General features: G+C 35.5%; 2 protein-coding genes across 6 annotated transcripts; one reads left to right on the forward strand and one right to left on the reverse strand.

Moving 5' to 3' along the window:
* Positions 1-209: 209 nt before the first annotated feature.
* Positions 210-3,896, reverse strand: LOC107037781 (elongin-C). 5 transcript variants are annotated; one of them, XM_015256522.1, is made up of 6 exons: positions 3,777-3,896; positions 3,291-3,536; positions 3,165-3,225; positions 2,897-2,968; positions 1,642-1,835; positions 212-1,032 (listed from the first exon to the last, which is right to left on the reverse strand). In XM_015256522.1, the coding sequence occupies exons 3-6, from the start codon at positions 3,195-3,197 to the stop codon at positions 891-893; spliced, it is 441 nt and encodes a 146-aa protein (XP_015112008.1). In that variant the 5' UTR covers positions 3,198-3,225; positions 3,291-3,536; positions 3,777-3,896; the 3' UTR covers positions 212-890. The 5 variants fall into 5 exon arrangements, with proteins under 5 accessions (XP_015112009.1, XP_015112011.1, XP_015112010.1 ...); XM_015256523.2 differs by lacking the exon at positions 3,777-3,896 and having other exon boundaries at positions 210-1,032; positions 1,642-1,832; positions 3,291-3,581; XM_015256521.2 differs by lacking the exon at positions 3,777-3,896 and having other exon boundaries at positions 3,291-3,568.
* A 4,478-nt stretch (positions 3,897-8,374) lies between these two features.
* LOC107037776 (sister chromatid cohesion protein DCC1) lies at positions 8,375-13,397 on the forward strand. Its single transcript, XM_015256517.1, has 7 exons — positions 8,375-8,519; positions 8,600-8,788; positions 8,869-9,073; positions 9,414-9,606; positions 11,584-11,922; positions 13,022-13,205; positions 13,290-13,397. The coding sequence occupies exons 1-7, from the start codon at positions 8,503-8,505 to the stop codon at positions 13,393-13,395; spliced, it is 1,233 nt and encodes a 410-aa protein (XP_015112003.1). The 5' UTR covers positions 8,375-8,502; the 3' UTR covers positions 13,396-13,397.
* The last annotated feature ends 11,407 nt before the right edge of the window (positions 13,398-24,804 follow it).

Genomic DNA, 24,804 nt, shown 5'->3' on the forward strand with positions numbered 1-24,804 from the left:
AAGATGAAGAAACAATGCAATTGGGGGAAGAGATATTTGTTTCTATTTTTGTCATTCTTGAAAACTGCATTAATTGATAAAACCAGAAGATCATGAGACAAAATTAATGACTTCCAATTTTTATTGTTTATTTTGTATTGTTTATGTTAATAAATAAACGTCAAATCATCGTGTAAACGTGTGCATTGAGGTTCTGTTCGAATTTGAAGATTTATATGAATTATTATGGACATGATTCACTTTTCTGTAAACAAAAAGATAGGGATGAAGATCATTTCAGTTTTGGTTATTCCTCAAAAACTGCAAAAAAAGTTTAAATGTAAAGATTTAGAAAAATTATGCTGGATATAGATTTGATTTTTCATGATAAATTGAACCCTAAGGGGTTTTATTCAGGTGAATGGGGTATGTAGAGAAAACAAAAGATTCTCAATATTTTTTTTAATTTTTCAAAATTTTATTTGCAATCTTTTATGTATTTGAACTTGCATGAAGTCATTTGAACTTTTTTCTATTTTTATCAAATCGGATTTTCAGTTTCATTTTCTTACTTCTCAGTGTTGGTGATTGCTAAACAAAATATAATAACGCAATGAAATGAAATCGCACACGAGATGAATTGTTTCATCAATGCCCTGATCAGAATTTGAGGTCTTCTGCGAATTAATCCCTCGTCGTGAGAAAATCATAAAAAAAAACTTCCGATCACTGATGCAATCAGCACTTAATGGAAAAAAAGGAAAGGAGAAAAATATATACAGACGAAAAAATTCGTGGCCTCCGCATTTTGACAGTAAGCTCCACATTTTCTCAATCACAAACTCGAGTTTTGAGATTTTTCCAATGTTCATGTTCATTTTTGTTGCTTAGTGGTAGGTTCTTTGAATTTTCTAACAGTCTAGGAAGTTGCCAGCCATCAGTAACTCCAGAGCGATCTCAGGGGCTATGGGGAACTCTGGGATTTCAGTGCTGCTGTTGGTGTAACGAACTTTGTAGGTGAAGTACATGCACACCTTCTGGAGCACGTGAGATCTGCAATGGAATTGAAAATTCATTAAGGCATCAATTTTTTATGAAGAAGATTGATGAACAAAAGAACAAAAATACTAGAAAGAAAAAAGTTCTTTGAATTGCAAACAAAGCTGAGTTTTATGGGAACAAAAATGGTTTTAGTTACTGTCGAATTTTTTTTTTGAGAAATTTAAAAAATGTTAAAAATTTTAAAAATTAATAAATGAATTAAATTTTAATTAATAGCGACTGACAGGGCTCCATAATACCTACATTTGAGGGGAAACAAAAAGATTCGATTCCGTCGGTTCATTAGCGTACAATCGAAGAAAAATTTGTTTATGTATGCATATACGTACGGATACGATCTAAAAATTACATTTTTGGACTTATTGGACCATGAAATAGGTCGATTAACACGAAAAATCCAAAATTTGAATTTGAACGATGACAATGGTTCCATTCGGATGCAAAACGAACGAAAAGATAAAACTGCTCAGAGTTTTGTTTTACAATTTTGCTTTTCCCATTCTTGACCATTACATGACATATTCACTTCGCTAGCATATTCTCGTTGTGTGGTAAAAATTACTGAGAAGATCCCTTAATTTTAATCCGAAAAATACTCACGGAATCTCCCTGAAATTGACTTCATTTGCCTCGTTCTCAGCAAACTGCCCAGGCCCACTAAGCATAGCCTTGATAGTCCCACTGGTGAGCGCATGTTCCCTCTTGACAATGAATTCATGTCCGTCGCTGCTCACCAGTTTCACATACATGGCATCAGGACCCTCGCAGCCTCCATAAACAGTTGCAGACTCCTGCTGAAAATCTCTTTTACTCAGTAACTCCCCGTGGACACCGATGTATAAAGCTTTCATGAAGTGATGAACCACAACAGATCAATTTCAATAATATCAATAATCCCCTCAATAATCAACAATTCTCTCAAGATGAGTTCTTCGAAATGTTCTCATCAAAAATCTTTATTCCCCATATATCCAGACTTAAAAAAGAGAAAACAAATTTAACGGTGAATGAACTCATCTGATTCCATGACCTTGTTTTTGATTTTGTTAATTATCTCGAGAATGAGCAGTTTTAGAAAAAAATATCATAAGATTTTTTTGAAGTTGAAAAAATTTAGAACAAAAAAAATCTTTTGAAATTTTTTTGTGGGAGCATTTGTTATCTAGATATAATTCCCTTTTACATCATTTGTTCATTTACAAAGAATGTCTTCATCAAGCATTTCTACCTCTCGTACATCGAGAAATATTTCTAAAAAAGCGAACTTAAAGATGAATAAATTCGTGTCATCTCATTATTTCATTTCCAAATTTTTCAATTTTTATATTGGAGAAACATGTCAAGAAAAATTGTTACCTGAAAAATTTCAAAAACATTTCCATATTTTTTGATGGGATATTTTTTGTTTGAAAATTTGTCAGCAGCGAAAGAAAATTTAAATTTCTACCGAAAAATATCACATCCAAAATAAGATATTTCATTCATTAATTTTTCTTCTAAAAAAATAAGATAAATTTTTTAATTAAAAATTTGGAGATTTGTTTTGGCAAAATTTCTGACAATGAACGTCTCCACATATTTTTTTAGTGGAAAATGAAATGAATGTCTTTTTTCCTATCTGACAAAATTCCCAACACAAAATGTCTGATAAAAAAATATGAACAGATATTTTCGTCACCAATTTCGTCAGATAAAAAAAAGTCGTCGTATTAATTCATGACATACGACGTCACATTCAACAATAAAAAATTGATCTGTTGTCGGTTCACCACTGAAATGCATCGACGAAGCTACAGTAACCAGCGAATAGCTCAAAAAATAATAGCCGAAAAATGAAAATTGGTTAGGTAGATACCACATGCAGGTCATTGGGTGATTTGCCGTCCTCCTCGCCTTTATTATCATTCTGCTCACCGAATTCATTGGGCTTGAAAGCAAAAGAGGACACTTGGTTAATGAAAACAATAGTTAAATAATAAGCGAGCTGAATAAAAAATAAAATCATTATTTGCACATGATTAACCACCAATTGATTTCGTCAAACAATTTATGTTCTTCCAAATAATTAATCGAGCATGCAACATCGTTATCCGTCCTGTGATCGCGTTTTCGTTTATACTTACCTTTTCGGCGAACATATTTATATCTCCTGACATGTTTTGTCAACTGCTTCGGAACGTCAGCCTGAAACGACAACATTTTACTTCGTTTGGGTGACTATCTTAACCTATTACGCGTTCTTAATTTACCTAGGAAATTGTTCAGAGAATGATGCCTATTGATCGTGATTCGTGATGAAGGAGCTGTGGAGTTTCTGGGAATTGGAGAATTTCAAAACTACTGCATTGGAAAATATGGCTGTGAACCACAATCGCCTTGTGATTTCGGAGAATTGCTGTCCCGAAACAACCGTAGACTATTTCGCCGACAAGATTGTCTATGAGACTGAGGGTTGGGGACGATCGAATCGGGATAGGAGCAACCTAGGGAGACATCTGGACGGAACTCATGAAGTTTGAAAGTTGTTAAAGCAGAGATTAATCTCTGGTTAAAATCTCTGGTTAAAGGCATGAATGACTTCGCTAGTATAGCTTTATTATCGACTATGGACGATTATCAAAATTTCAACAATCAAAGACATTTTTCGACCGGTATATTGAACATTTGTATTATCTTTTGAGCTATTCTACCATAGTAATTGGATGGGGGTCATTCTGCCGAAAGCGTCAAATTACCGACAGGGTCAAGTTACCGACACGGGTATGGCTGACGGAAATTCCCTAGACCATTTAAATGTGATGGCTCGTTTACAATAAAAACGTTCTGCTATTAATATAGGTTACGTTTTCCAGTGTCTGAAGGTTAAAAAACAGTTAATTTTATATTTTTTTTATTAAAAAACTAATTTATCCGCGAAATGAGTAAGTGATGACAAAATTTGTGCTCATTATGTGGGATTACTCCGATTTGCACAAACAGTGAGTATTGCTCCAAATTAATTAATTCGTCAATTATTCATTAATGATTGCCCAAAAATAATCCAAATTAATTGGATTATTTTTTAGCAAAAAAAAATAATTGGTAAAAAAAAATTAGAATTCATCAATTGGATTAATTAATTTGCTTCAAATTAATAAATCCACAAATTATTAATTAACGATTGATTGATCAATGTTCATCAGATATAATTTGCGATATTGCAGCCAGGAGACTGCTCCTTGGGCTGACTATGAGTATCAAAGTGTTGGGAGCTCTCCGTATATATCGCTAGTATCAGCTGCTCCATCAGAACGTGAGGACGTGACGAGTACCTGAAACATGAGAAATAGGGTGATGATTCAACGTTGAATCCTGGAGAGACCCATCAGCACCCTCAGGACGACCATTTCGACCTTGGTCAGGATATGTGGACGTGGTGATATGTGGTGAAGTGACAAATATTTGAAAATGAAAAAATTATTTGAAAAACGTGTGATTTTTTGAAACAAAATAAAATTTTTGAAGTAAATTTTATCAGTTACAATAAACTCTATTTTTGTAAACTCTATTATTTACAAAATAGACTCATAATTACTATAGTTATGAAATTAAAATTATTACTATTCATAAATTTGAATTGCCTAGAAAAGTTGATTGAATTTCTGTTAATTTTTTATTAGTTTTCATTAGTTTTCTATAAAATTTTACAATGCAATTTTTCCTCATTTTTTTCTTTTGATTTTTTTCATTGGAAACTGAAGTGAAAAAATCATGTCGACAATTTGTTATGAAGAATATCCTGAGAGGAAGAATTGTATAGAATGATGAAAATCTACTCATTTTCTCTATAAAATAGTTTCTAATATTATCTTCTATGAGAAAAAAAATGCGCAGGAAAACTATGGAATTCTTCAATAGAATTGTCGATTGAATTCATTAGATTTTGCTCTATAACATTTTTTCGTATGTGAATAAGGCATTATTTCAACCCTTTAGCTTCATAAGATGAAATGAAACGATATTTGTATGTTGCCTTGTACTTTTTGATCTGAATCACAGTCATGAGGCTGAGTAATTCGAAAATCATCCTCATCCTCAATAGCTCGACCAAAGTAGTACCCAACCAAATGACATTTATAGTATCGGAAGTGAATATTTACTAGAATAAATATTTTGTATTTAATAAATAAAAATGTATCTTCTGGCCAGTGCATAGGCAAGAAATTAATATGAATTTGCTAGTTATAGAAACAGTTCTTCTTCCTCTTCTGGCCCTCCGATTGACATGTGTAGTGGTCAACGATTTTTAGCATGGTTACAGCTTAATTGAATTCCGGGTTGACAATAATGGATATACATAAATAAACAAACTGTTTGACAACTGAATTGCGGGAATAAAACAAATAGTTCGTTGCTATGTTGCTAAAAACAACGGCAACAAACTATTTGATTTATTCCCGTAATTCATTTGTCACACAGGTTGTTTATTTATGTATATCCATTATTGTCAACCCGGAATTCAATTAAGCTGTAACCATGCTAAAAATCGTTGACCACTACACATGTCAATCGGAGGGCCAGAAGAGGAAGAAGAACTGTTTCTATAACTAGCAAATTCATATTAATTTCTTGCCTATGCACTGGCCAGAAGATACATTTTTATTTATTAAATACAAAATATTTATTCTAGTAAATATTCACTTCCGATACTATAAATGTCATTTGGTTGGGTACTACTTTGGTCGAGCTATTGAGGATGAGGATGATTTTCGAATTACTCAGCCTCATGACTGTGATTCAGATCAAAAAGTACAAGGCAACATACAAATATCGTTTCATTTCATCTTATGAAGCTAAAGGGTTGAAATAATGCCTTATTCACATACGAAAAAATGTTATAGAGCAAAATCTAATGAATTCAATCGACAATTCTATTGAAGAATTCCATAGTTTTCCTGCGCATTTTTTTTCTCATAGAAGATAATATTAGAAACTATTTTATAGAGAAAATGAGTAGATTTTCATCATTCTATACAATTCTTCCTCTCAGGATATTCTTCATAACAAATTGTCGACATGATTTTTTCACTTCAGTTTCCAATGAAAAAAATCAAAAGAAAAAAATGAGGAAAAATTGCATTGTAAAATTTTATAGAAACTAATAAAAAATTAACAGAAATTCAATCAACTTTTCTAGGCAATTCAAATTTATGAATAGTAATAATTTTAATTTCATAACTATAGTAATTATGAGTCTATTTTGTAAATAATAGAGTTTACAAAAATAGAGTTTATTGTAACTGATAAAATTTACTTCAAAAATTTTATTTTGTTTCAAAAAATCACACGTTTTTCAAATAATTTTTTCATTTTCAAATATTTGTCACTTCACCACATATCACCACGTCCACATATCCTGACCAAGGTCGAAATGGTCGTCCTGAGGGTGCTGATGGGTCTCTCCAGGATTCAACGTTGAATCATCACCCTATTTCTCATGTTTCAGGTACTCGTCACGTCCTCACGTTCTGATGGAGCACCTGATACTAGCGATATATACGGAGAGCTCCCAACACTTTGATACTCATAGTCAGCCCAAGGAGCAGTCTCCTGACTGAAATATCGCAAATCATATCTGATGAACATTGACCAATCAATCATTAATTAATGATTTGTGGATTTATTAATTTGAAGCAAATTAATTAATCCAATTGATGAATTCTAATTTTTTTTACCAATTATTATTTTTTGCTAAAAAACAATCCAATTAATTTGGATTATTTTTGGGCAATCATTAATGAATAATTGACGAATTAATTAATTTGGAGCAATACTCACTGTGCAATCGGAGTAATCCCACATAATGAGCACAAATTTTGTTATCACTTACTCATTTCGCGGATAAATTAGAGTTTTTTAATTAAAAAATATAAAATTAACTGTTTTTTAACCTTCAGACACTGGAAAACGTAACCTATATTAATAGCAGAACGTTTTTATTGTAAACGAGCCATCACATTTAAATGGGCTAGGGAATTTCCGTCAGCCATACCCGTGTCGGTAACTTCACCCTGTCGGTAATTTGACGCTTTCGGCAGAATGACCCCCACCCAAGTAATTCTAAGTAAAAAATGCCCAAGTGGAAAATGATCTTTTCCAAGTAATTTATGCCTTAAAAAACATCTAAGGTTGACCGACTAGAATAGCCCAAGGGATAATACAGATGATCAAAATTTTAATTTTGCGAAATTTTTTAATTTTTAATTTTTAATATTCATGAATGAATGAATTAAAGGCATGAATATCTTCTCTTCACTAATGGCTACCTTACGATAATTCACCAGACGATCAATAAAAAAATAATGTCCAATATGATGATGATGAGAACACATTGATGTCTACTCAGTGGGTCAGGCAGGAGACGAAGGAGAGCCACCATTATTCCAGACTCTGATGATGAATTGTGAGGAAGTTTTTTTATTTATATTCGTTTATTTTTGCATTTTTTCTTTGAATATCTCGAAAATGGCTGAGTGGATTTTCACGAGTTTTCTCTCAATTTCAAGGAGTTCTTGCAGGCTTTAATATGGCATTTGATGTTTTGAAAGGGTCTCGTTTGTTTCGGAGATATTGGGATTTCAAATCCACTCGGATTTTTCTACTTGTTTTTGAAGATTATGGCGTTGAGGGGGATATTGGGGGCTTCTCGGAGGGTTTTGGGAAAAATTGCTTTTTGGTGCTCCTTGGTGATGTTAAGGCTTACGAGTACTCTTGCTAATAATTGAAATATTGATATTCAAAAGGAAAAAATTGACATGCACATGGTTTTTCTTCGAATATCTCGAAAACTAGTGTATTTCGAGGGGAAGTCAGAAAATATTTATGATAGAGAATTCAATTTTCTGCAAAAAAATTTTTTGCTGATATTTTGCTCTAATGCCAATGGATTTCAGGATAATTGACGAACATATATAAATAAGATTAAAGTTGCTGATGGTCGAGCGAGCCTCCCTTATGCCACCGAACTCAATTTTGAGTTATTGTAGCTTTATATAAATAAAGTCGAAAAAAAAAATTTAATAAAAAAAAATTCACTTGCATTGCGTCAAACAATCGTTTTTTTGACTGTTTCATTTTGTCTCACTCTCCCCTAAATTAAGGGTTTTTACAATTCATGTGAAGAACTCCGGCTGCAGGCTTGAACCACTTGATGGTATGATTTACTCCAGCATTGATCTACCCGAACGTATGCCGCAAAGAAAGAGCTTAGTATTCGAGGATTTTATCTCCTGATGGTAAAATTGTATTTTATTTTCCCTCATCAGAATGACTTAGTCGCGGCAACAGCTGCTATCAGTCATAAAAGCGCGGTAAACTGAGGCTTCTGCACATGTCAACAGCCCCCAACAACATTTTTCGAATTGTTTACGTAAACAAAGCGTTCAAACACCCAATGACAATCGACTCTCTGGTGACATCAACATGGCTGTTAATAAAAGGTACAAAAATCATCTGCTCTTACTCTTCGCAATAGAAATCGTCGAATTGATCTGTTTATTTAATTATTGACAATTTCTAGATATAATCGTTCAGCAGAAGAAATCGAGGAAACCCTGAAATTAGCAGGTATTTCTCCAAATAAATTGATGAAGTCCACTCAGGTGCTCTACAGTAATTTGAAGCAACGTCCTGAAGCAGATAAGAATAGAAAGTTGATGCTTGTGGAGATGGACCAGCACTTGGTGTCTTGTGTGGAGGAAAGCCAGGAGTAGTTCATCATTTTATTCATTTAATATTAATTAATGATGCTTTGTGCAGATTAATTGATAATAACATCATGATTTTTAGATTGTGTTTCAAAAGTGTAGGAGATGGTCATATTGTTCTCTGCAGCAATACCAGAACTTATGAGGTTAAAGAGGCAGAGATGTCAAATTCACTCGTCCTAGTGCCCGACTTGAAATTGTCGGAGGAAATTAAGAAGATTGGTAATGAGGGGGAGAGAAAGGTGCAGAGCATTGACATTGAGAAAATTTTTCACACGTATTATGAGGTACATGTGTGGAGTAATCAGGCAAAACTTCATTTTTTAATCTTAATTTCCTATTTTGGGGGGAGAAAATGGCAGAGTTATTGTCGTTTTTCTCTATTCATTATTTTATTCGTTGATTAATCAATAAATTTTGTATCTCAGTGTATAATTAGAGTTATGTGGTCTTTAGGAATTAATAATTGACTGAAAAAATTCTCTCAATAGTGGACGTAATTTCGAAACAATTGAACAGAAAAATAAAAATGAAGAAATCAAATTTTAGATGATTTTTATCTGGTATAAACGTTATTGTGAACTGAATTTATCCCTTGACATATGTTTAATTGATTTTATTTTACAGCTTCGAGAGACCAGACCCAAATTAGGACATTTACTGAGTATCCTGAGTTCTTCATCCTTCAAAGGTGTAGAATATGAAAGACAAATTGATAAGTCGTCCTTGTATAATTGGGAAAAACTTCGTGAGAATGTACAAATGAGTGATGGAGAATTAAGGAGTACACTATCGGAGAATCTGGTGACTGAGATTGATGGTATGAATAATTGATGCATTAAATCCATTCAGCAATTGGCACTATCCCATACTGTTATTTCAATATGAAACAACTTCAGTATGGTGGATAATTTCATTATGGGTTTTTCTAAAATTTCCCTGAAAGAGAAGTTTCGCATGGTTTCTTCAAGCATGTTCCAAATCCATTCAATTTTACATGAGAAAAGTTTTTCTGATACCATTTTAATGAAGTTTCAATATAATATTGATAACATCATTCTTTCATTTGATTTTTACTAGAATTTTTACGAGAAATCTAACACAATTGATCAAAGAAGGAATATAATACGATTTAACAAAATAGGGGAGGGTAGGGCAAAACGGAGCAGGGTGGGCAAAATGGGGCACCTCAAAATTTTCGCAAAAATTGAAATAATGATGAATTTGTGAAAATAGTATGAAATAACTACCAGATGAGTTAATTAAAAACCATCTCTCAATTTTTTTCAGATTTTTTCGCCAATCCATTTCAGAGATATGATTTTTTCTTCATTTTCCAATAAGTTCAGTTCTATTCATTGAATTTTCATTTATAACCTATCAAAATTTCCCATTTTCTGCTATCTATAAGAATATTTTGAGTATTTTTTTTCTCAATCTCTAGGTGCTCATAATAACGAATTAAAAAAAAAAGTTGAAAAACTTGATTTTTCAAAATTATGTCATGTTTTATTTTTCTCGTATTTTTTCCATTAATTCTTGTCATTAAAACAAGTATTTTGAGCTGTCAAACAAGTTAGGTTTTGTCCTGGACCTATTTTATTTTCAATTTTTTCTTTTCTGTCAAAATTCCGCGAATTTGGTCAAAACACCCTGAGACGAGTTCGATTATGTGTCGGAAAACTATGTAACATATAAGTATACATTTTAATTAATTTCATACTATTTATAATCAAAGTCAATCAACGCAATTGTGTGGTATTTCAATTGGGGCATTCCCATTTTGTCCTTCAATTATTATTTTTTAATTGACGTGATTTCAACTCATGCTGGAGCCATATTTTACCTCCAATATAAGTAATTTTTACCAAAAAACCCAAATAATTAACCTCTACGGTTTCATGCCCCATTTTGCCCTCCCCTCCCCTAATATAAAACGCTAAATGATATACCATAGAAGAATATGATGTGCAAAATGACCATTCGGAAGCATATCGTCGACTGAATACACTTCCAGAAAAATCAACATGATACGACAAAAATAATTTCTTGAGTTGAGAACATCGCATGCATATTCCATCAATTCATGGTAGGTTTCCGTCAAGAAATCAATGCTCTTCGGGCTAATGGAGGATGATACTAAATCAAAAAATTATATTTTTTTCTGGAAATTACTATTTTTTAGAAAATTCAATATTCCCAAAGAGACAACGTAAGTTTGAGAGAAGGAAAAAAGTTCCTGCTTTCCTTCTAGCACATTGCGATTGAGAGCAAGTGACGGTTATATTTTTGAAATATTTGAAGGGTCTCCCCTGTATAAATTCTGTATTGATTCAATATGAAAGTCTCTGGTCCTCGGCACTTGCCCCTATTTGAGTTGGAGATAAAGCCCTTTGGAATAGAAGAATTTTCTTGAGGCAAGAAATTGTGACTTTATCGCTAAGTGTTCGTGTTCAAGTGATGGACATTTCACAGGATTCTTACACGGTCTGACTCATAATACGGAATTCTTATCCCAAGCGTTTTATTCTTAAGAGATGAGATATTTGACGCGAGAAATTAGTTTTGTGATATTATGTTGATTTATCTTGATGTTTCTGCTATACCAAAACAACAGCAATTTTCCACTAGTTTCAAATTGTTTCGATTTTTTTTTTAACGCGATTTGATGATTAATAATCTGTAAGAAGTATGTGGATATCCTTGATCCAATTAATTACATAATTTTGTGCGTGTTATCTTGCTACTCAACAAAGACACTACTGAACAAGACGAATTAGTATCATTTGTATTCCAGGGTATTATCGTTTAATCGCTTTCGAGTATGAAGCCCGAGCTCTGACCCTGATGCTGGACTTCATGGAGGAGAACTCCTGGCCACCGGATGAAGTAGATAAAGAGGAAACTTTCAAGGCACTGGAGGAACTTATTCCTCGGCCAATCTTCGATCTGATCTTCGATAAATACACAACGAAGAGTGCAAAGAGTGAGATGCAGGAGTCAACTGGGGGCCATCCCCTGTATGCTTACAACGAAGAGAAAGTGTGCCAGCTGCTGGCTAAGGTACTGTTGGCTGCGTCTCCCAGAAATACTTATGACAAATTCATGGAGGCTTGGAAGATCGGAGCACCAGAACGTAATTAATTTTCGAAATTCTTTCTTTAGAGTACCTTTACACTTACAATAAATTCAAAGATTGTTAAATCACTGCAAATTATTTTTCTTTTCAGAAACAAAATATTGAAAAATCAGGATTCAATCTAGCGTCTCATTAGAAAATCAACATTTTCATTATGATCAAAGATTAAAATCTGGATTTTTTTTCTGCGAATGTAAAAGAATCGGGAAATTTTTTGAGACCGATTAGAAAATGATCGAGCATTTTTTCAAGCAAGTTCCAATATTTATTTATGAGAAGAAAATGTTTTTAAAAATATCGACTTGTCGTCAAAGAAAAGGCATATCTGGGAATAATAGTGCTAGAAGTTCATCTCGGAATTCAAATTTGGAAAGGTGTAAATCAATGTTGTGGTTCAAAAAGTTCTAACTCGATAGCGAACTTGCATCGACTCGTTTTTCTCTCGTTTCTCTATTCACCCATTTTATATAACTGATAGATAGCCAGGTGAGAGTGGGGAAAATGAAATAGTCGAAAAACGACTGTGACGCAATTCGAGGAAAAAATGAATTTTTTTATCAACTATTTTTTTTAAGGATGTACTACACCCTTTCGGCCAAAATTCACGTTTTTTTCATTTTTCTGGCAAATTATTGATCGGATTGACGCGAAATAATATCCCGTTTCAGCGTTTTATCATCATTGACTGACTCACGAAGTTTCATGGTAGTGTAATCATGTTCCTGCATTTTTTCTAAAGTTTTGTGAATTTCCGAAAAGTTTTAGAAAAAACGCAGGAAAATGATTGCACGATCATGAAATTTCGTGAGTCATTAAGTAATAATGAAACACAAAAACGGTATATTTTTTTACGTCAATCCGCTCAACAATTTGCCAGAGAAATTCAAGAAACGTGAATTTTGGCGAAAAGTGTGTAATACACCCTTAATTAACTTTCGTTTATTAATTTTATTTTATTATTGGGAGTACTGAACAGAATAATAATTTTCCCTTCAGTATAATGGAAACTCAAACATGAAGGAATAATGAAGGAATGTTTGAATTTCCATTCAACCATTTCTTTATCATCCAATTTGCTTTTGTCATTTGTCTGCAGACCTGAGGCCAAAGGAGAAGTACTTGAACGGTCTAGCTGTTGTTGAATACAACAAGGAGAAGGGAAAAAAGGAAGTTGTAGCATTTCCAGAGTCCAGTCTGTCCGAAGATATTCAGGAACGATTCCGTCAGCTCTTCCAAGTCAAAAACAAGTGGACAGTCGACGAAATAGCGCCCTACATTTCGTAAGCTGATTTATTATGCCGCTCAATCATGTTTTCTTCATTCAAATTCTAGATTGGACTGAAGTGAATTTTTTTGTTGTCTAGACGTCTGACGACCAAAGGCTCTAATGTCACTGCTCTGCTCACAAAATATGCTAGGCCTTCGACAATGAATGGGGTGAAGTATTATAGCTCTAAACATGGAAAATAAAAGGAGACTGTGTTATTAATATTTTTATGGTCTTATGTTAAGAATGAATAAATTTCGATTAGAAAACTTTGAGTGTTTTGAATACAACTGTATTCAATTTCTTATTTTTGTGTCTTCCCACTTCATTTCCCCCGAAGGTACCATGCCTACAGTCGATAAAATAGTTCTCAATAATCAGTGCTACTGACTCTCAGTCGTAGAATTACCCTGCAATACCTCAGCTATCCTTCGCTGGATAAAAGAAAAATTATCTCAAATTTAAACATTGTTAGAGAAAAAATTGAATTTATGAAAAGTTAAGGCGTGGGTGGATTATCTTTCGAACGTTATCTCGATTGTTTTTCCATCTTCATATAAAATATCGCAAACTTATCTAAAATATATCGCAACTTCTGTTGGATTTTACATTACGCAGGAGTCCCTAAAAATTATTATTATAAAATAAGAATAAATAGAAAAAAGAACATTTTCAAAGAGCGTTTTTAATAAAGATTAAGAAACAAGTCCGATAGAGAGAAAATAGTGAATGGATAATTTATCATGATAACTAACGATCTGACAGCCACTGACTATTGTGATAAATGACGATCTAACAGCCATTAAATACAAAAAATTAAGTGGCTGTAGTGGTCACGCGGGAAGTGTGTGGCTCCGGCGGTCATCCGAGCTTAAGGATATCCAAGTAATTCAGGCAATTTTTTCTCGGGGAAATCCCCTTCAGAGTTTATAGACTAGACCAAGAGTATTTTTTAGGCGCAGTATAAACTCTAGTTTCCGAACATATCTTCGAGAAAACAATTTTTGAAAGAATGAAATTTAACACATTGGGTCCATAAGAGCTGTATACTGCCACCTTCAATCCAATAGTTCATAGTCTTAAAGCGTTTTCTCGTACACATAACCGTATATGACTTTGTTCGTTATACTCTCTAGTTTTTTTTGCGACATTAAAAAATATAAGTTCCCAGCCACATAATTGCAAACAACCAAATGAAAAGCTTCTTGATTGGTACGACGGCCATATTGGGTGGTTTGAATCCGTGCATTCCTGACGTCTGGCAACAGTCCGCTCAAGTGACTACTCGGACCGAATTTACGAGGTTATATGGAACACATGTGCAGTGTTGCCGTATGATCATTAGAGGTTAGACCAACGAGAGTCAAGTGTGAAATTGAATAAAATATTGTTCACAATATTCATTGAAGAAATTCCTGAAAAAATGTATTCGACAATGAAAAATCCGAAAAAGTATGGAGACGGCAAGATTTTCGACAAAACTGAAATCTTGCTTGAAAAAAAGTTGCCAATTTGAACGAAGTACTTGGATATCCTTAAGCAGCATTCAGTCTGCCCAGTACTTGGATCGGTGTCAGCTTAGGCACACCTAACCACGTGAGACTACAGTCGCTAGGCATGAATGTAGAGAACCACTGTGCCCATTGGGTCAGTGTGACCAATGGAGACAGTGGAATCCCTGCATTATCGGCCGGTTGCACGACTGAGGTTTTCCATGGTTTCCCTGGCAGTCCAATTGGAAACGCTAAATATCAAAACGCCACCTATGAATGGCGGATATTGGGCTGCACACAGACAGTGTACAACCCAATTTGGGCTTGTGTTAGCGTGTATATGGGAAGCCTAAAATCGTTCATATTGGTGAAAACGAGCGCCGCCATCGGTAATTAGCGGTCCCAATCCCGAATGGGGTGCAGTTGGGGATAAAGTAAGTCGGCCCATGGTAACGCAGATAAGGAAAGGGAACAAAATGTAAAAACCCGAGAGGGTATACATATGGAACCAAAAATAATAATACAAAAAATTAATAATTTACAATTTCCTCCCTATTGGGTTCATTTCCCAATATTATTCAAAAACGCGCTTTGAAAATGTTCAGCTTTTTTTCAACGTTTTTTTTATACTACAATCATAATTTCTGAAGACTCCAGGGCGATGTGAAACTGAATAGCAATTGGAGATTATTTCAGATTATCAAAATAAAAAAACCAATCAAGACCACATTCGAAAGATAAGTAAGCCACCCGGGTCTTAAGTAGTATTTTTCGGAAGAGCTATATTAAAATGTATTGAAGGGGAAAAAATTATGACATTTCAAGAGCTAGATGATTCTAATTCAGGAAAAAAAAAGAAATTTCAAATTTCACTGAAATTTCAGATTTTTGAACAGCAAGAAGAAGAGAATTACTCAACTTACTTAAATTTTCGAACAAAACTTGAATATTCAGTACCGAATGATACCGAATTTTCCAGATTTCGATTAATTTTCATAAAGTGATTAAATTACTTGAAAATTTTAGTTTTTTACCATTTTTTCTCTAAATCGTGAATTTTCAATCACGAAATTCTTTGAAATTTCAAGGGAATTGTCACTCGATGGAAAATTCCATCAATTGCTCACGTACTAACATCGGCCCCAATCACCCAGACATCCGACTCCCCTCCCCCCTTGAATAATAAATTCTCCCACCCCTCAATTCCACTATCACCCAGACAATTATAAATATTCATAATCCTGCAATCCCTCCCCAATTGATTTAGCGAAATTCTCCCCATCACTGAAAGCAGTCCCTCCATTCTGACATTCCCACCCCCACCAATTCACTCCATCCACCCTCCCTCTTGCCTTCTTCCCCGAGGCACCAGCTCTCCTCACACTCCACCAATTTCATTCGCAATGCACTGATTATTTTTCATAGGAAAAAAAAAATGTTTTGATACATCACTGATTTTCAGGAATTTATCCCTTATTGTCAAAGATTCGTGATTCTGAAATTCCGTGGGTGCAAAATTCTGAAATTCAGTGATTTTGTCATCAATTTTCAGTGAAATTATCACAAATTTCTAATGCCATCATCACTAATATTCAGAGACTTGATTTGAATTTTCAGAATCATGTCCCTGATTTTTAGGGACCCAGCTCCATTGTTTAGGAATTTGTTACCAAATGTCAGTGGTAGAAATCACTCATGATCAGTGTAATTCTAGTTGATGTCGAGTGTCACCAATAATTAATGATCAATTCCTGGAAATCAGTGACACATTCCCGAAAATAAAAACTTTTTGTTCTGTGTTCTTTAAGAATATCCAAGTACTTTGGCTATTATTTCTCCGGTGAAATAATTTCAATTATTTTTACCGATTATTATTTTTATTTTACGCCTGGCTATCGCCCGGGGGTCTTCAGCCAACTATTTACATTTTCTGAATCCAATAGTTGGTGCTAACAAAAAGAAAAAGTCTGCTCGTGTGTTTATTTTGCAGGGTGAGGATCGAGAAATTAAAGATAATTTTTGCAAGATTAAGTGCATGGCGAGATGATACAGTATAAAGCGATGATATGAAGAGTGAGAAGTTACTGAATTTCACGATTTATTGTTGGAGGTGCACCAGGCCTCCCCAGGATTCAGAGCCCAGATTCTCCGTTCGGATGACTTCGCGACTCTCAAATAAGGTGTGCTGAGGCTATTTGTAACGAGACCTGACCCTAGGATTGCGTTTGTGGCAGGGGTTTCGGATATGATCCACTTTGCTAAGAGCAAAACTCGTTGTCAGTTTGTGAAATCTGTCGGTGTCAGTGAAATACTCTTCTACTTTTGTAGCTTTCAATGAACCCCATTTGACCCCCAGTTTCCGGACATTTTACAATGATTTTATTATTTAAACTTTGCAGGTTTGAATTTGACTCTCGATATTGAACCTTTAGAAAACATTGTAATCTGAAAAAAATTAGAAAGTTTAGTTTTGGAGGAAGATTCATGGAATAATTTTAAAATTGCACTTTTTACTAATTTGAGCACTTGTTATAAATAATTTATAAACAATAAATTTATAACCATAAAAATCATTTGTTCGGAATCGTAACAAATTTATTCATATTCATAATTTTACCAGAAATCGATTTCATGCCGAAAAAAATAACGTTTCTGAAAATTTACACAATTTCAATTATTCATTTATAAACTAAGAATGTTTAAAAAAATTATAATTCTGTTCAAAATGTAATTTTAATGACGCTGAATATTCATGATTTTTTCTCAAATTTTTTTCACACAATTTAATTGATTAATTTAATGATTGAAAATGGTGAATCTATAGTGTAGTCTGTATAAAACTGTAAAAGATACTCGGATATCTTTAAATTCTGCAAAAATGATCCACTGACCTCATTAGCATGAAGCTATACCACCCGTGTGATCATTGAGCTGCCGACGTGCTATTACCCCTCCCCCCCGCCGTTTTCCACATTCATATTGAATTTAATAACCGAGTACATGGCCCGACCGAGGTCTTCCATCTCCAGCGTCCTGTCATATAAATCATGGAGCGTGAATACACTGGCACCCGTGCCATTTATAAAGCTCAACGTTGATGAGGCAAATGGATACACCCCTCGCTCCTTCCTCGCAATCTCTATCTCCTGACAATTATCATACGGCATGTTTTGAATATATAATTACACAGGTCTCGGCGAAATGTCAGATGAACACTGAATTGAAGGGGATTTTAATGGGTCGACGGGTGCACGGTTCAGATAATAAAAAATCATTGAGGTTGATGGATCAACAGCAATTTAGCCTTGGAACGAACTTTTAGGAATTTGAGAGCGATAAAAATGATGAAACTTCGGACTTCTCAGAAAATTCAATGAAATTCAAAATTTTTTAGTAGCGGGAAAACGACAATTTCTCAAGTTGATGGAATTTTCAATAAAAATATGAACATTTGGTACGAAATTCCACTGAATTTCCACAGAACTGAACATTTATGAATATCTCTACTTGAATTGTCCTGATTTATATCAATCTTCATGCAATAATTGAGCGGAAATTGATAGATTCCATTGACTTGTTCACGGAAATGTGAATTTTCAATAAAAAAGTAGAATTATTCGATCTTAGAATTTTTCAGCTAACAAAATTCTAAAAAAGTCTACCAAAATTTCAGCTAAATATTTCTAGCAATGTGAAGTTCCAAAAGGTAACATCTATTATTAAGTTGAAACTCTGAAGAATAAACAAGTCTTTGGCTATTTGTTCTTCAGTGAAATGCTTTTCGTCTTTTCTAGTCGAACATGAGAGCATTCATTTGAGTCCCATTTGACCCTAAGTTTCCGAACATTTTACAATGATTTCGGTTATGTATAAAAAAATATGTAACATATAAGTATACATTTAAATTCACTTCATACTATTTATAATCAAAGTCAATCAACGCCATTTTCGGGTATTTTGACCAAATTCGTGGAATTTCGAGAAGAAAAAATTGAAAATTAGATCTAGGACGAAACCCAACTTGTATGATGGCTCAAAATACTTGTTTTGATTACAAGAGTGACTGAAAAAAAGACGAGAAAAATAAAACAATATAATTTTGAAAATTCAAGTTTTTCACTTTTTTTGAAAATTTGGGATTATGAGCACCTAGGGATTGAAAAAAAAATTATCAAAATGTTCTTATAGATGGTAGAAAATCGAAAATTTTGACGTGTCTTAAATCAAAATCGGATGAATAGAACTGGAATTATTGAAAAAAACCAAAAAACAACGAAAAAATCATATCTTTGAAATGGACTGTTAAAAAATCTGAAAAAAATTCAGAGATAGTTTTTCTGGTCCCACAATCAAAGAAAAAATCGAGATCAATTTCCAAGAGGCTGAGGGTCAGCCGTTGACTCATTTGACATGGAATACCTTATATACACTGATGGTCTCATACCGTATATGCCAATTCATCAATTCTCCTAAAAATTAATTCAGTAGCGAAGCGGTAAACTGGGTTAGGTCGAATTTGATTTTTGGTCAATTTTTTATGAATATCATGGAATCTAAGAGAGATGCAAAATTTTTCTTGTGCCCTTTTTTATAACTCTCAGTTGGGTCTACAAAAAAGGTCATGATAAATTTCTGCCTCTTTTACATTCCGAGATATTCGTCACAAAACTGGCCAATAGTCAAAATCAACTTAACCCGGTTTAGCGCTACTGAATTGAAAAGTAGAATTAACACATCGACTCCTCTCACTCCACCCAAAAAATCCCAATGATCCTTCCAAATCCAGAAACCCCGACTCTCCATCATAAATAACCCTAAACGTTCTTGCCATCTCCCTGAATGATGCAGCTTTTACTCTTAATGCATCCGCGGAGGTACCCCCACGTAACTCCACTAATACCCTCCGTCATTCATTATAAAAACCACTTTCACTTATCTTTCACCCAGCGTTTCAAAGTGGAACATGTTTCAAGCCTTTTTCCCCATCAATGTTCTCAAAACACCCGAAAAACCCTACCCGACTCCATTAATTCACTGAATCTTCGTACAATGCATTTCACTCAATATTTATGATCCCTCTATCCCGAAACCCAGTAATTCATCTTCTCAGAAATCTCCAACGATGTCAAGTCCCTCCGCAAAAACTAAAGCTCGAGTCAAGCGTCAACACGATAGTTTTTCCCATTCGTCCGTAGTTAATTAATCCTCAAGCATTAATAATGATAATGCGAAACGAGTGCACGTCCTAGGCTTCTCGGATAAATTTCAATTTCTCCGTTGATTTTTCTCCTCTCGTTCCATCTCTCTCCATTTTTTTTGTAATCTGGTGATGTCTGCCCGGTCCCATCGCATCCTGAATAATTTATAAAATCCGTGCGGGGCGACTCGTGAGCGAGAGATAGGGCCGGGAGGGGGGGGGGGCTTTTACGAACCGAAAGATCGTGTATGTGTGTTCTCTGCCTCGACTAAAAGTTAAAAAGTGCCGCCTCACAACGATAACCCATGGGCGCTTTTATAATTAGGCTAAGAAAACGAATTGCGACTGACATCCATATCGACTACCTTAACTCAAAACCTTAACTAACGAGCCTACGTTCCATTCGATCGGGCACGAATAAATCTTCAACTCCGGGGTATCTCCACCATTATCGTAAATCTTCCCGCCATCGCCGCCGCTGCAAGTCCCCCGTCGACGCGCGTGTGTGTGTGTATGTGTGTGTGTTGATACACACGTGTGGATTTTTTCCTTCTTCATTTCCCGGGTTTTTTTTTCGCGAGGTTCGTATGCTCCATGGGCTACTCCGCGGATAAACCTTTCGTTTAGCTATTTACATCCATCATAAATCACCGGGTTATGTTGGAACATTAAAATGGCGCGCGAACGATCGTTTGAAGTCACGCGCACACCTCGAGTTCTGGTCAATATTTCATGTGCAAAATTTGAAAGTGAGGTAGGGTGCTGGGGGTGAGGGGAAAGATGATGGAATTATCTTGATGGTTGGAGTCGGACGATGGTTGATCGTAATGGTTAATTAAAATGATTTCATTACGTATGGAATCAGTTGATAACATCGAATAATTTTTTAATTAATCAAATTTTCAATAATTATTCAAATTTAAAATGATGTTAACAATCAGTAACGGAATTCTGACGATTATAGGAGCGAGAGGGGTAAAATGGACACTTGTGAATCTTTTTTCAAGCTCAAGTTTTTAGTGACATGGAATAATTTTTTTCATCACACTGTCCGTCAAACGCCGTTTACTAACATTGTGAAGAAAAATTATGTTTGTCATTCTGCCGAAAACAAATTTTCTGACTCGTGTGACTGAATCCCTCGGCTTCGCCTCGGTCTTGTGACGAAATAGTATATTGTGTTACAAGTGCGTAAAGAACCACTTCTTCGCATGCATGCGTAACACATATCCTATGTGGCGGAGCGTTCCTACTCATGGGAAAAGTGTTTTTTGGCTCGTGGGATTATATCGCTCGCCCTTTGGCTAGTGCTATAGACCTCCCACGAGCCAAAAAATACTTTTCCGCACTTGTCTCGAAATATACTATTTTGTGATACCTGCTAAGTTCACTGTTCGGAACGGTAGTGGGGGTAAAGTGGTTGTTTTTGTGTACGAAGTGCGTAAAGTTCAAGGTCGTGTGTAAGTCAAGCGGGGCAAAATGGAGGCAATAATATTATTAAATATTATTGCCTCCATTTTGCCCTGCTCCCTCCTACTACTTGATTATTTGGTAGTTTGAAATAATTTTTTTTAGTTTTCTCGGAAATTTTAAGGACATCCATTAATTATTTCCCATCAAACCGATTATTTTTCAATTATTTTCGTTGGAAAATGAGCCCATTCTACCACTGAACTATGAAACAGAATTAAGATAAAATAAATGAAGTGACTACGTATGGATCCCTCTGCTAAATAACCAGGTAAGAGGCGTTCAATCAGCGACAAAGTGCTCGGTGTGGGCCACGACCCTCCGCAAAACATCGATCGTACAACATCAATTAAACTGTACGAGTTTTGTAGTGGGGGTTGTGAAACGCCTGGCGTGCCGCACCAAATAAATTCCCCTGCCCCACTCTCACATATACATTTCCATTTAATGCAGTGAGGGAACAAACATAGTGATGGAGTGAATACTGGGAATGAATTAATTGCCTGGAAAGGCGACAGACGACGGAACGAGTCAACGGTTTTGTGTTGTTTCAATTACATTTCACCGAGTGAAATCGGTGGATTATTGGTCAAGGGTGTGATATCAATTATGCATAGGGTGGGGAAAATTAAGTCAAAATTATGGGACATTCCGGGTGATAGGGAGAGTCCCTATAAATTCCATCATCTCTTTATGTTCATGTAATAAAAATGATCGAAAATTTTCGCACGGAGGGTATCATGACGTCATATCTATCTACACTTCGTGGTTGATGTCCTGCGAGGCGCCACATCCGCTCTAGTGTCAAGAATAGAGTGAGGTTAATCATCGCTGGTAATAATACATTTTTCTCCTGATTTATTCATGAAATCTTTTTGAACAATGCTCAAATTGGTAACATTGGTTTTTTTTTTTTTTTAATATACCGGCCCTTTTTGCCCTCTGATTGGCTAATTGGCCCTATCCAACCCTATGCATGCGGCTGTGGATTCTACACTGCACCGTATTCGCACTCCTATAAAAGATAGAAGTAGCATGGGAAACCACAGAAAACCCATGCCAGCACAGGCGGTCACTATACTAGCGACCTCCCGCTCGCCGGATTCTCCGGTTGAAAAACTCGGTTCCACGGGGAATCGAACTCACAACCTTTCGCATACTAGGCTCGCACCTAGCCGCTTCGGCCACCGACGTCGGTATTGGTTTTGTTAAAGGATACATATATTTTGATTGATTCAGATAGAGGCCATCGAGATGAGTATCATGACAAGAAAAAAATTGAAATCGGTGCAGTAGTTTTTGAGATATTGAGGAAAACCGAAATGTAAACAATTTGTTATATCTCAGGAACTACTGGACCGATTGGACGGAAACAGCGCGCCAAAGTTGAGCTCAATCATAGCTGCAATGAGCCAAAATTTCAGATTATTTTCTAAAAATTAATTACCAAAAATCCAAGTTGTCACATACAGTCGAGCACTAAAGTTCGTAAACAGAATACATTGAATGCAAATTCAGGCTGTTCACGAACTTTAGTGGTCGACTGTACATACGTACAGACATGACCCTAAAAACATCATTTCTTCGCGTTCCACAACATTCCAGGCCCTTTGCAATTAAAATTAGAAAATCGAAAAATCAGTCAAATACAAGGCTTCCATTCGCAAGCAAAAAGAAACAATTTGCAAATTTTCACTCCTAATTTAGGCTTAATTTGCCATAAATAATTCTAATTTAGAAGGTACATGTCCTCCTCGTCTATTCTCACGTTATAGAGGCGCGCGGAGGCACGTCGTCAGAATAGTCCCTATTTAAAAGATGCATTCACGTCATGACGTCATTTCTCGAAAGTTGTGTCACATAAATATCGAATTAAGATCGCAAATATCTCGAAAGCTCGTTGAATTGTTTGTCCATTCTCACGTCATAGAGGCGAGCGGAAGCGCGCCGTGAGACTAGACGAATAAAAGAAAAAATCAGAAAATGTCTCTATTCCCACGGAGATCAGCAATCACCTTACAAAACTAGACAATTAACTGCCTCAACATTTACCACCACCTAAAAAAATAAAATTTAAGTTAATCCAAAGGTACTTGATGCCCAACGAAGCGTGATAAACCCAAGATAGGCGTCTGTCAGAGTCCCATCGCCGTTGGCGACCATTCGAAAATGTTTACGAAAGTGAGCCCCGTGGTGAAACGAAATTACTTTAGCATTGCGCCCTTGGGTGCCTCCCAGTGAATACATATCCTTGGCTTTTAAAATAAATGCCTACAATCCATACAAGGAGGAAGTATGTGATGCACCTGGCAAGCGTTTATCTGCATGCCTGGAGGCCAGTGTCCATCATGGGTGAAGGTAAAGAGTGGGTGGATTATACCGGGGAAATTGCACGATACAAGTAATAAGTTTGAAATGTTACATTGGAGGATTAATAATNGGGGGGGGGGGGGGGGGGGGGGGGGGGGGGGGGGGGGGGGGGGGGGGGGGGGGGGGGGGGGGGGGGGGGGGGGGGGGGGGGGGGGTGAACTGAGATTTCACGGGATTTTGGGTTCAGCCAGCGGGGTCTGCTGTCAGTAACAACTCTTGTCAGTGGTTTTGCGGAGGGTCAAGGGTCTAGGGTATTCTCCTTCCACTGAAACCTCCGAAGAGTTTGGGTTCGAGTCACTGATGTCCACCAATTAATTTCTCTCCGTGGAATACATGATAACGACAGGGGGAAAACAATTGTACTTCTGAACTCGAGATGAAAACTTTATGATATTTTTTTATAATAAAAAATGATTGGAAAATGATAACTTCAAAATGCTCGCAAAAACCCCTGTTGTTGCTTTCGTACAGAATCACGGAGAAATGTTCAGTAAAAATTACGGAACTCACAATTCGCTTACCGATTACAGAATCGACTCAGAAAATTTTAGAGACGGTATCGTAATTTTTCACAGGAGATTCGGATAAAAATTACAGAACGTGAAAAATTTGGTGACAGTTCCGTAAAATTTCCTACAACCACATTTCGCTCCAGAATTACGGAAAAGATACGTAATTTTTATTGAATACTTCTCTCCGTGAAGTCTTGTATTTGATCGATTTTTCGATTTTGATGGTCTAGAATATTATGAAACGTGAAGAAATGATGTTTTTAGGGTCATGTCTGTATGTATATGACAACTTGGGTTTTTGGCGATTAATTTATAGAAAATTCAACATAAATACAGTGAAATTTCTAGATGAAAATCTGAAATTTCGGCTCATTGAAGCTATGATTGAGCTCAATTTTGGTGCGCTGTTTCAGCCGATCGGCCCAGTAATTCCTGAGATATAACAATCAGTTTTAATTTTCAAAGAAAACGCTTTCTGTGGGCCACTCTGCGATCATATCCAGCAATAACTGACACAATTAATCGAACACTAGCTGCCAATATTTCGAGTGCGGAAAGCGCTCCTCTTCA

The sequence above is a fragment of the Diachasma alloeum genome, unplaced genomic scaffold (assembly GCF_001412515.2).
Source record: "Diachasma alloeum isolate Michigan unplaced genomic scaffold, Dall2.0 Dall_scaffold_00270, whole genome shotgun sequence".
Lineage (NCBI taxonomy): Eukaryota > Metazoa > Arthropoda > Insecta > Hymenoptera > Braconidae > Diachasma > Diachasma alloeum.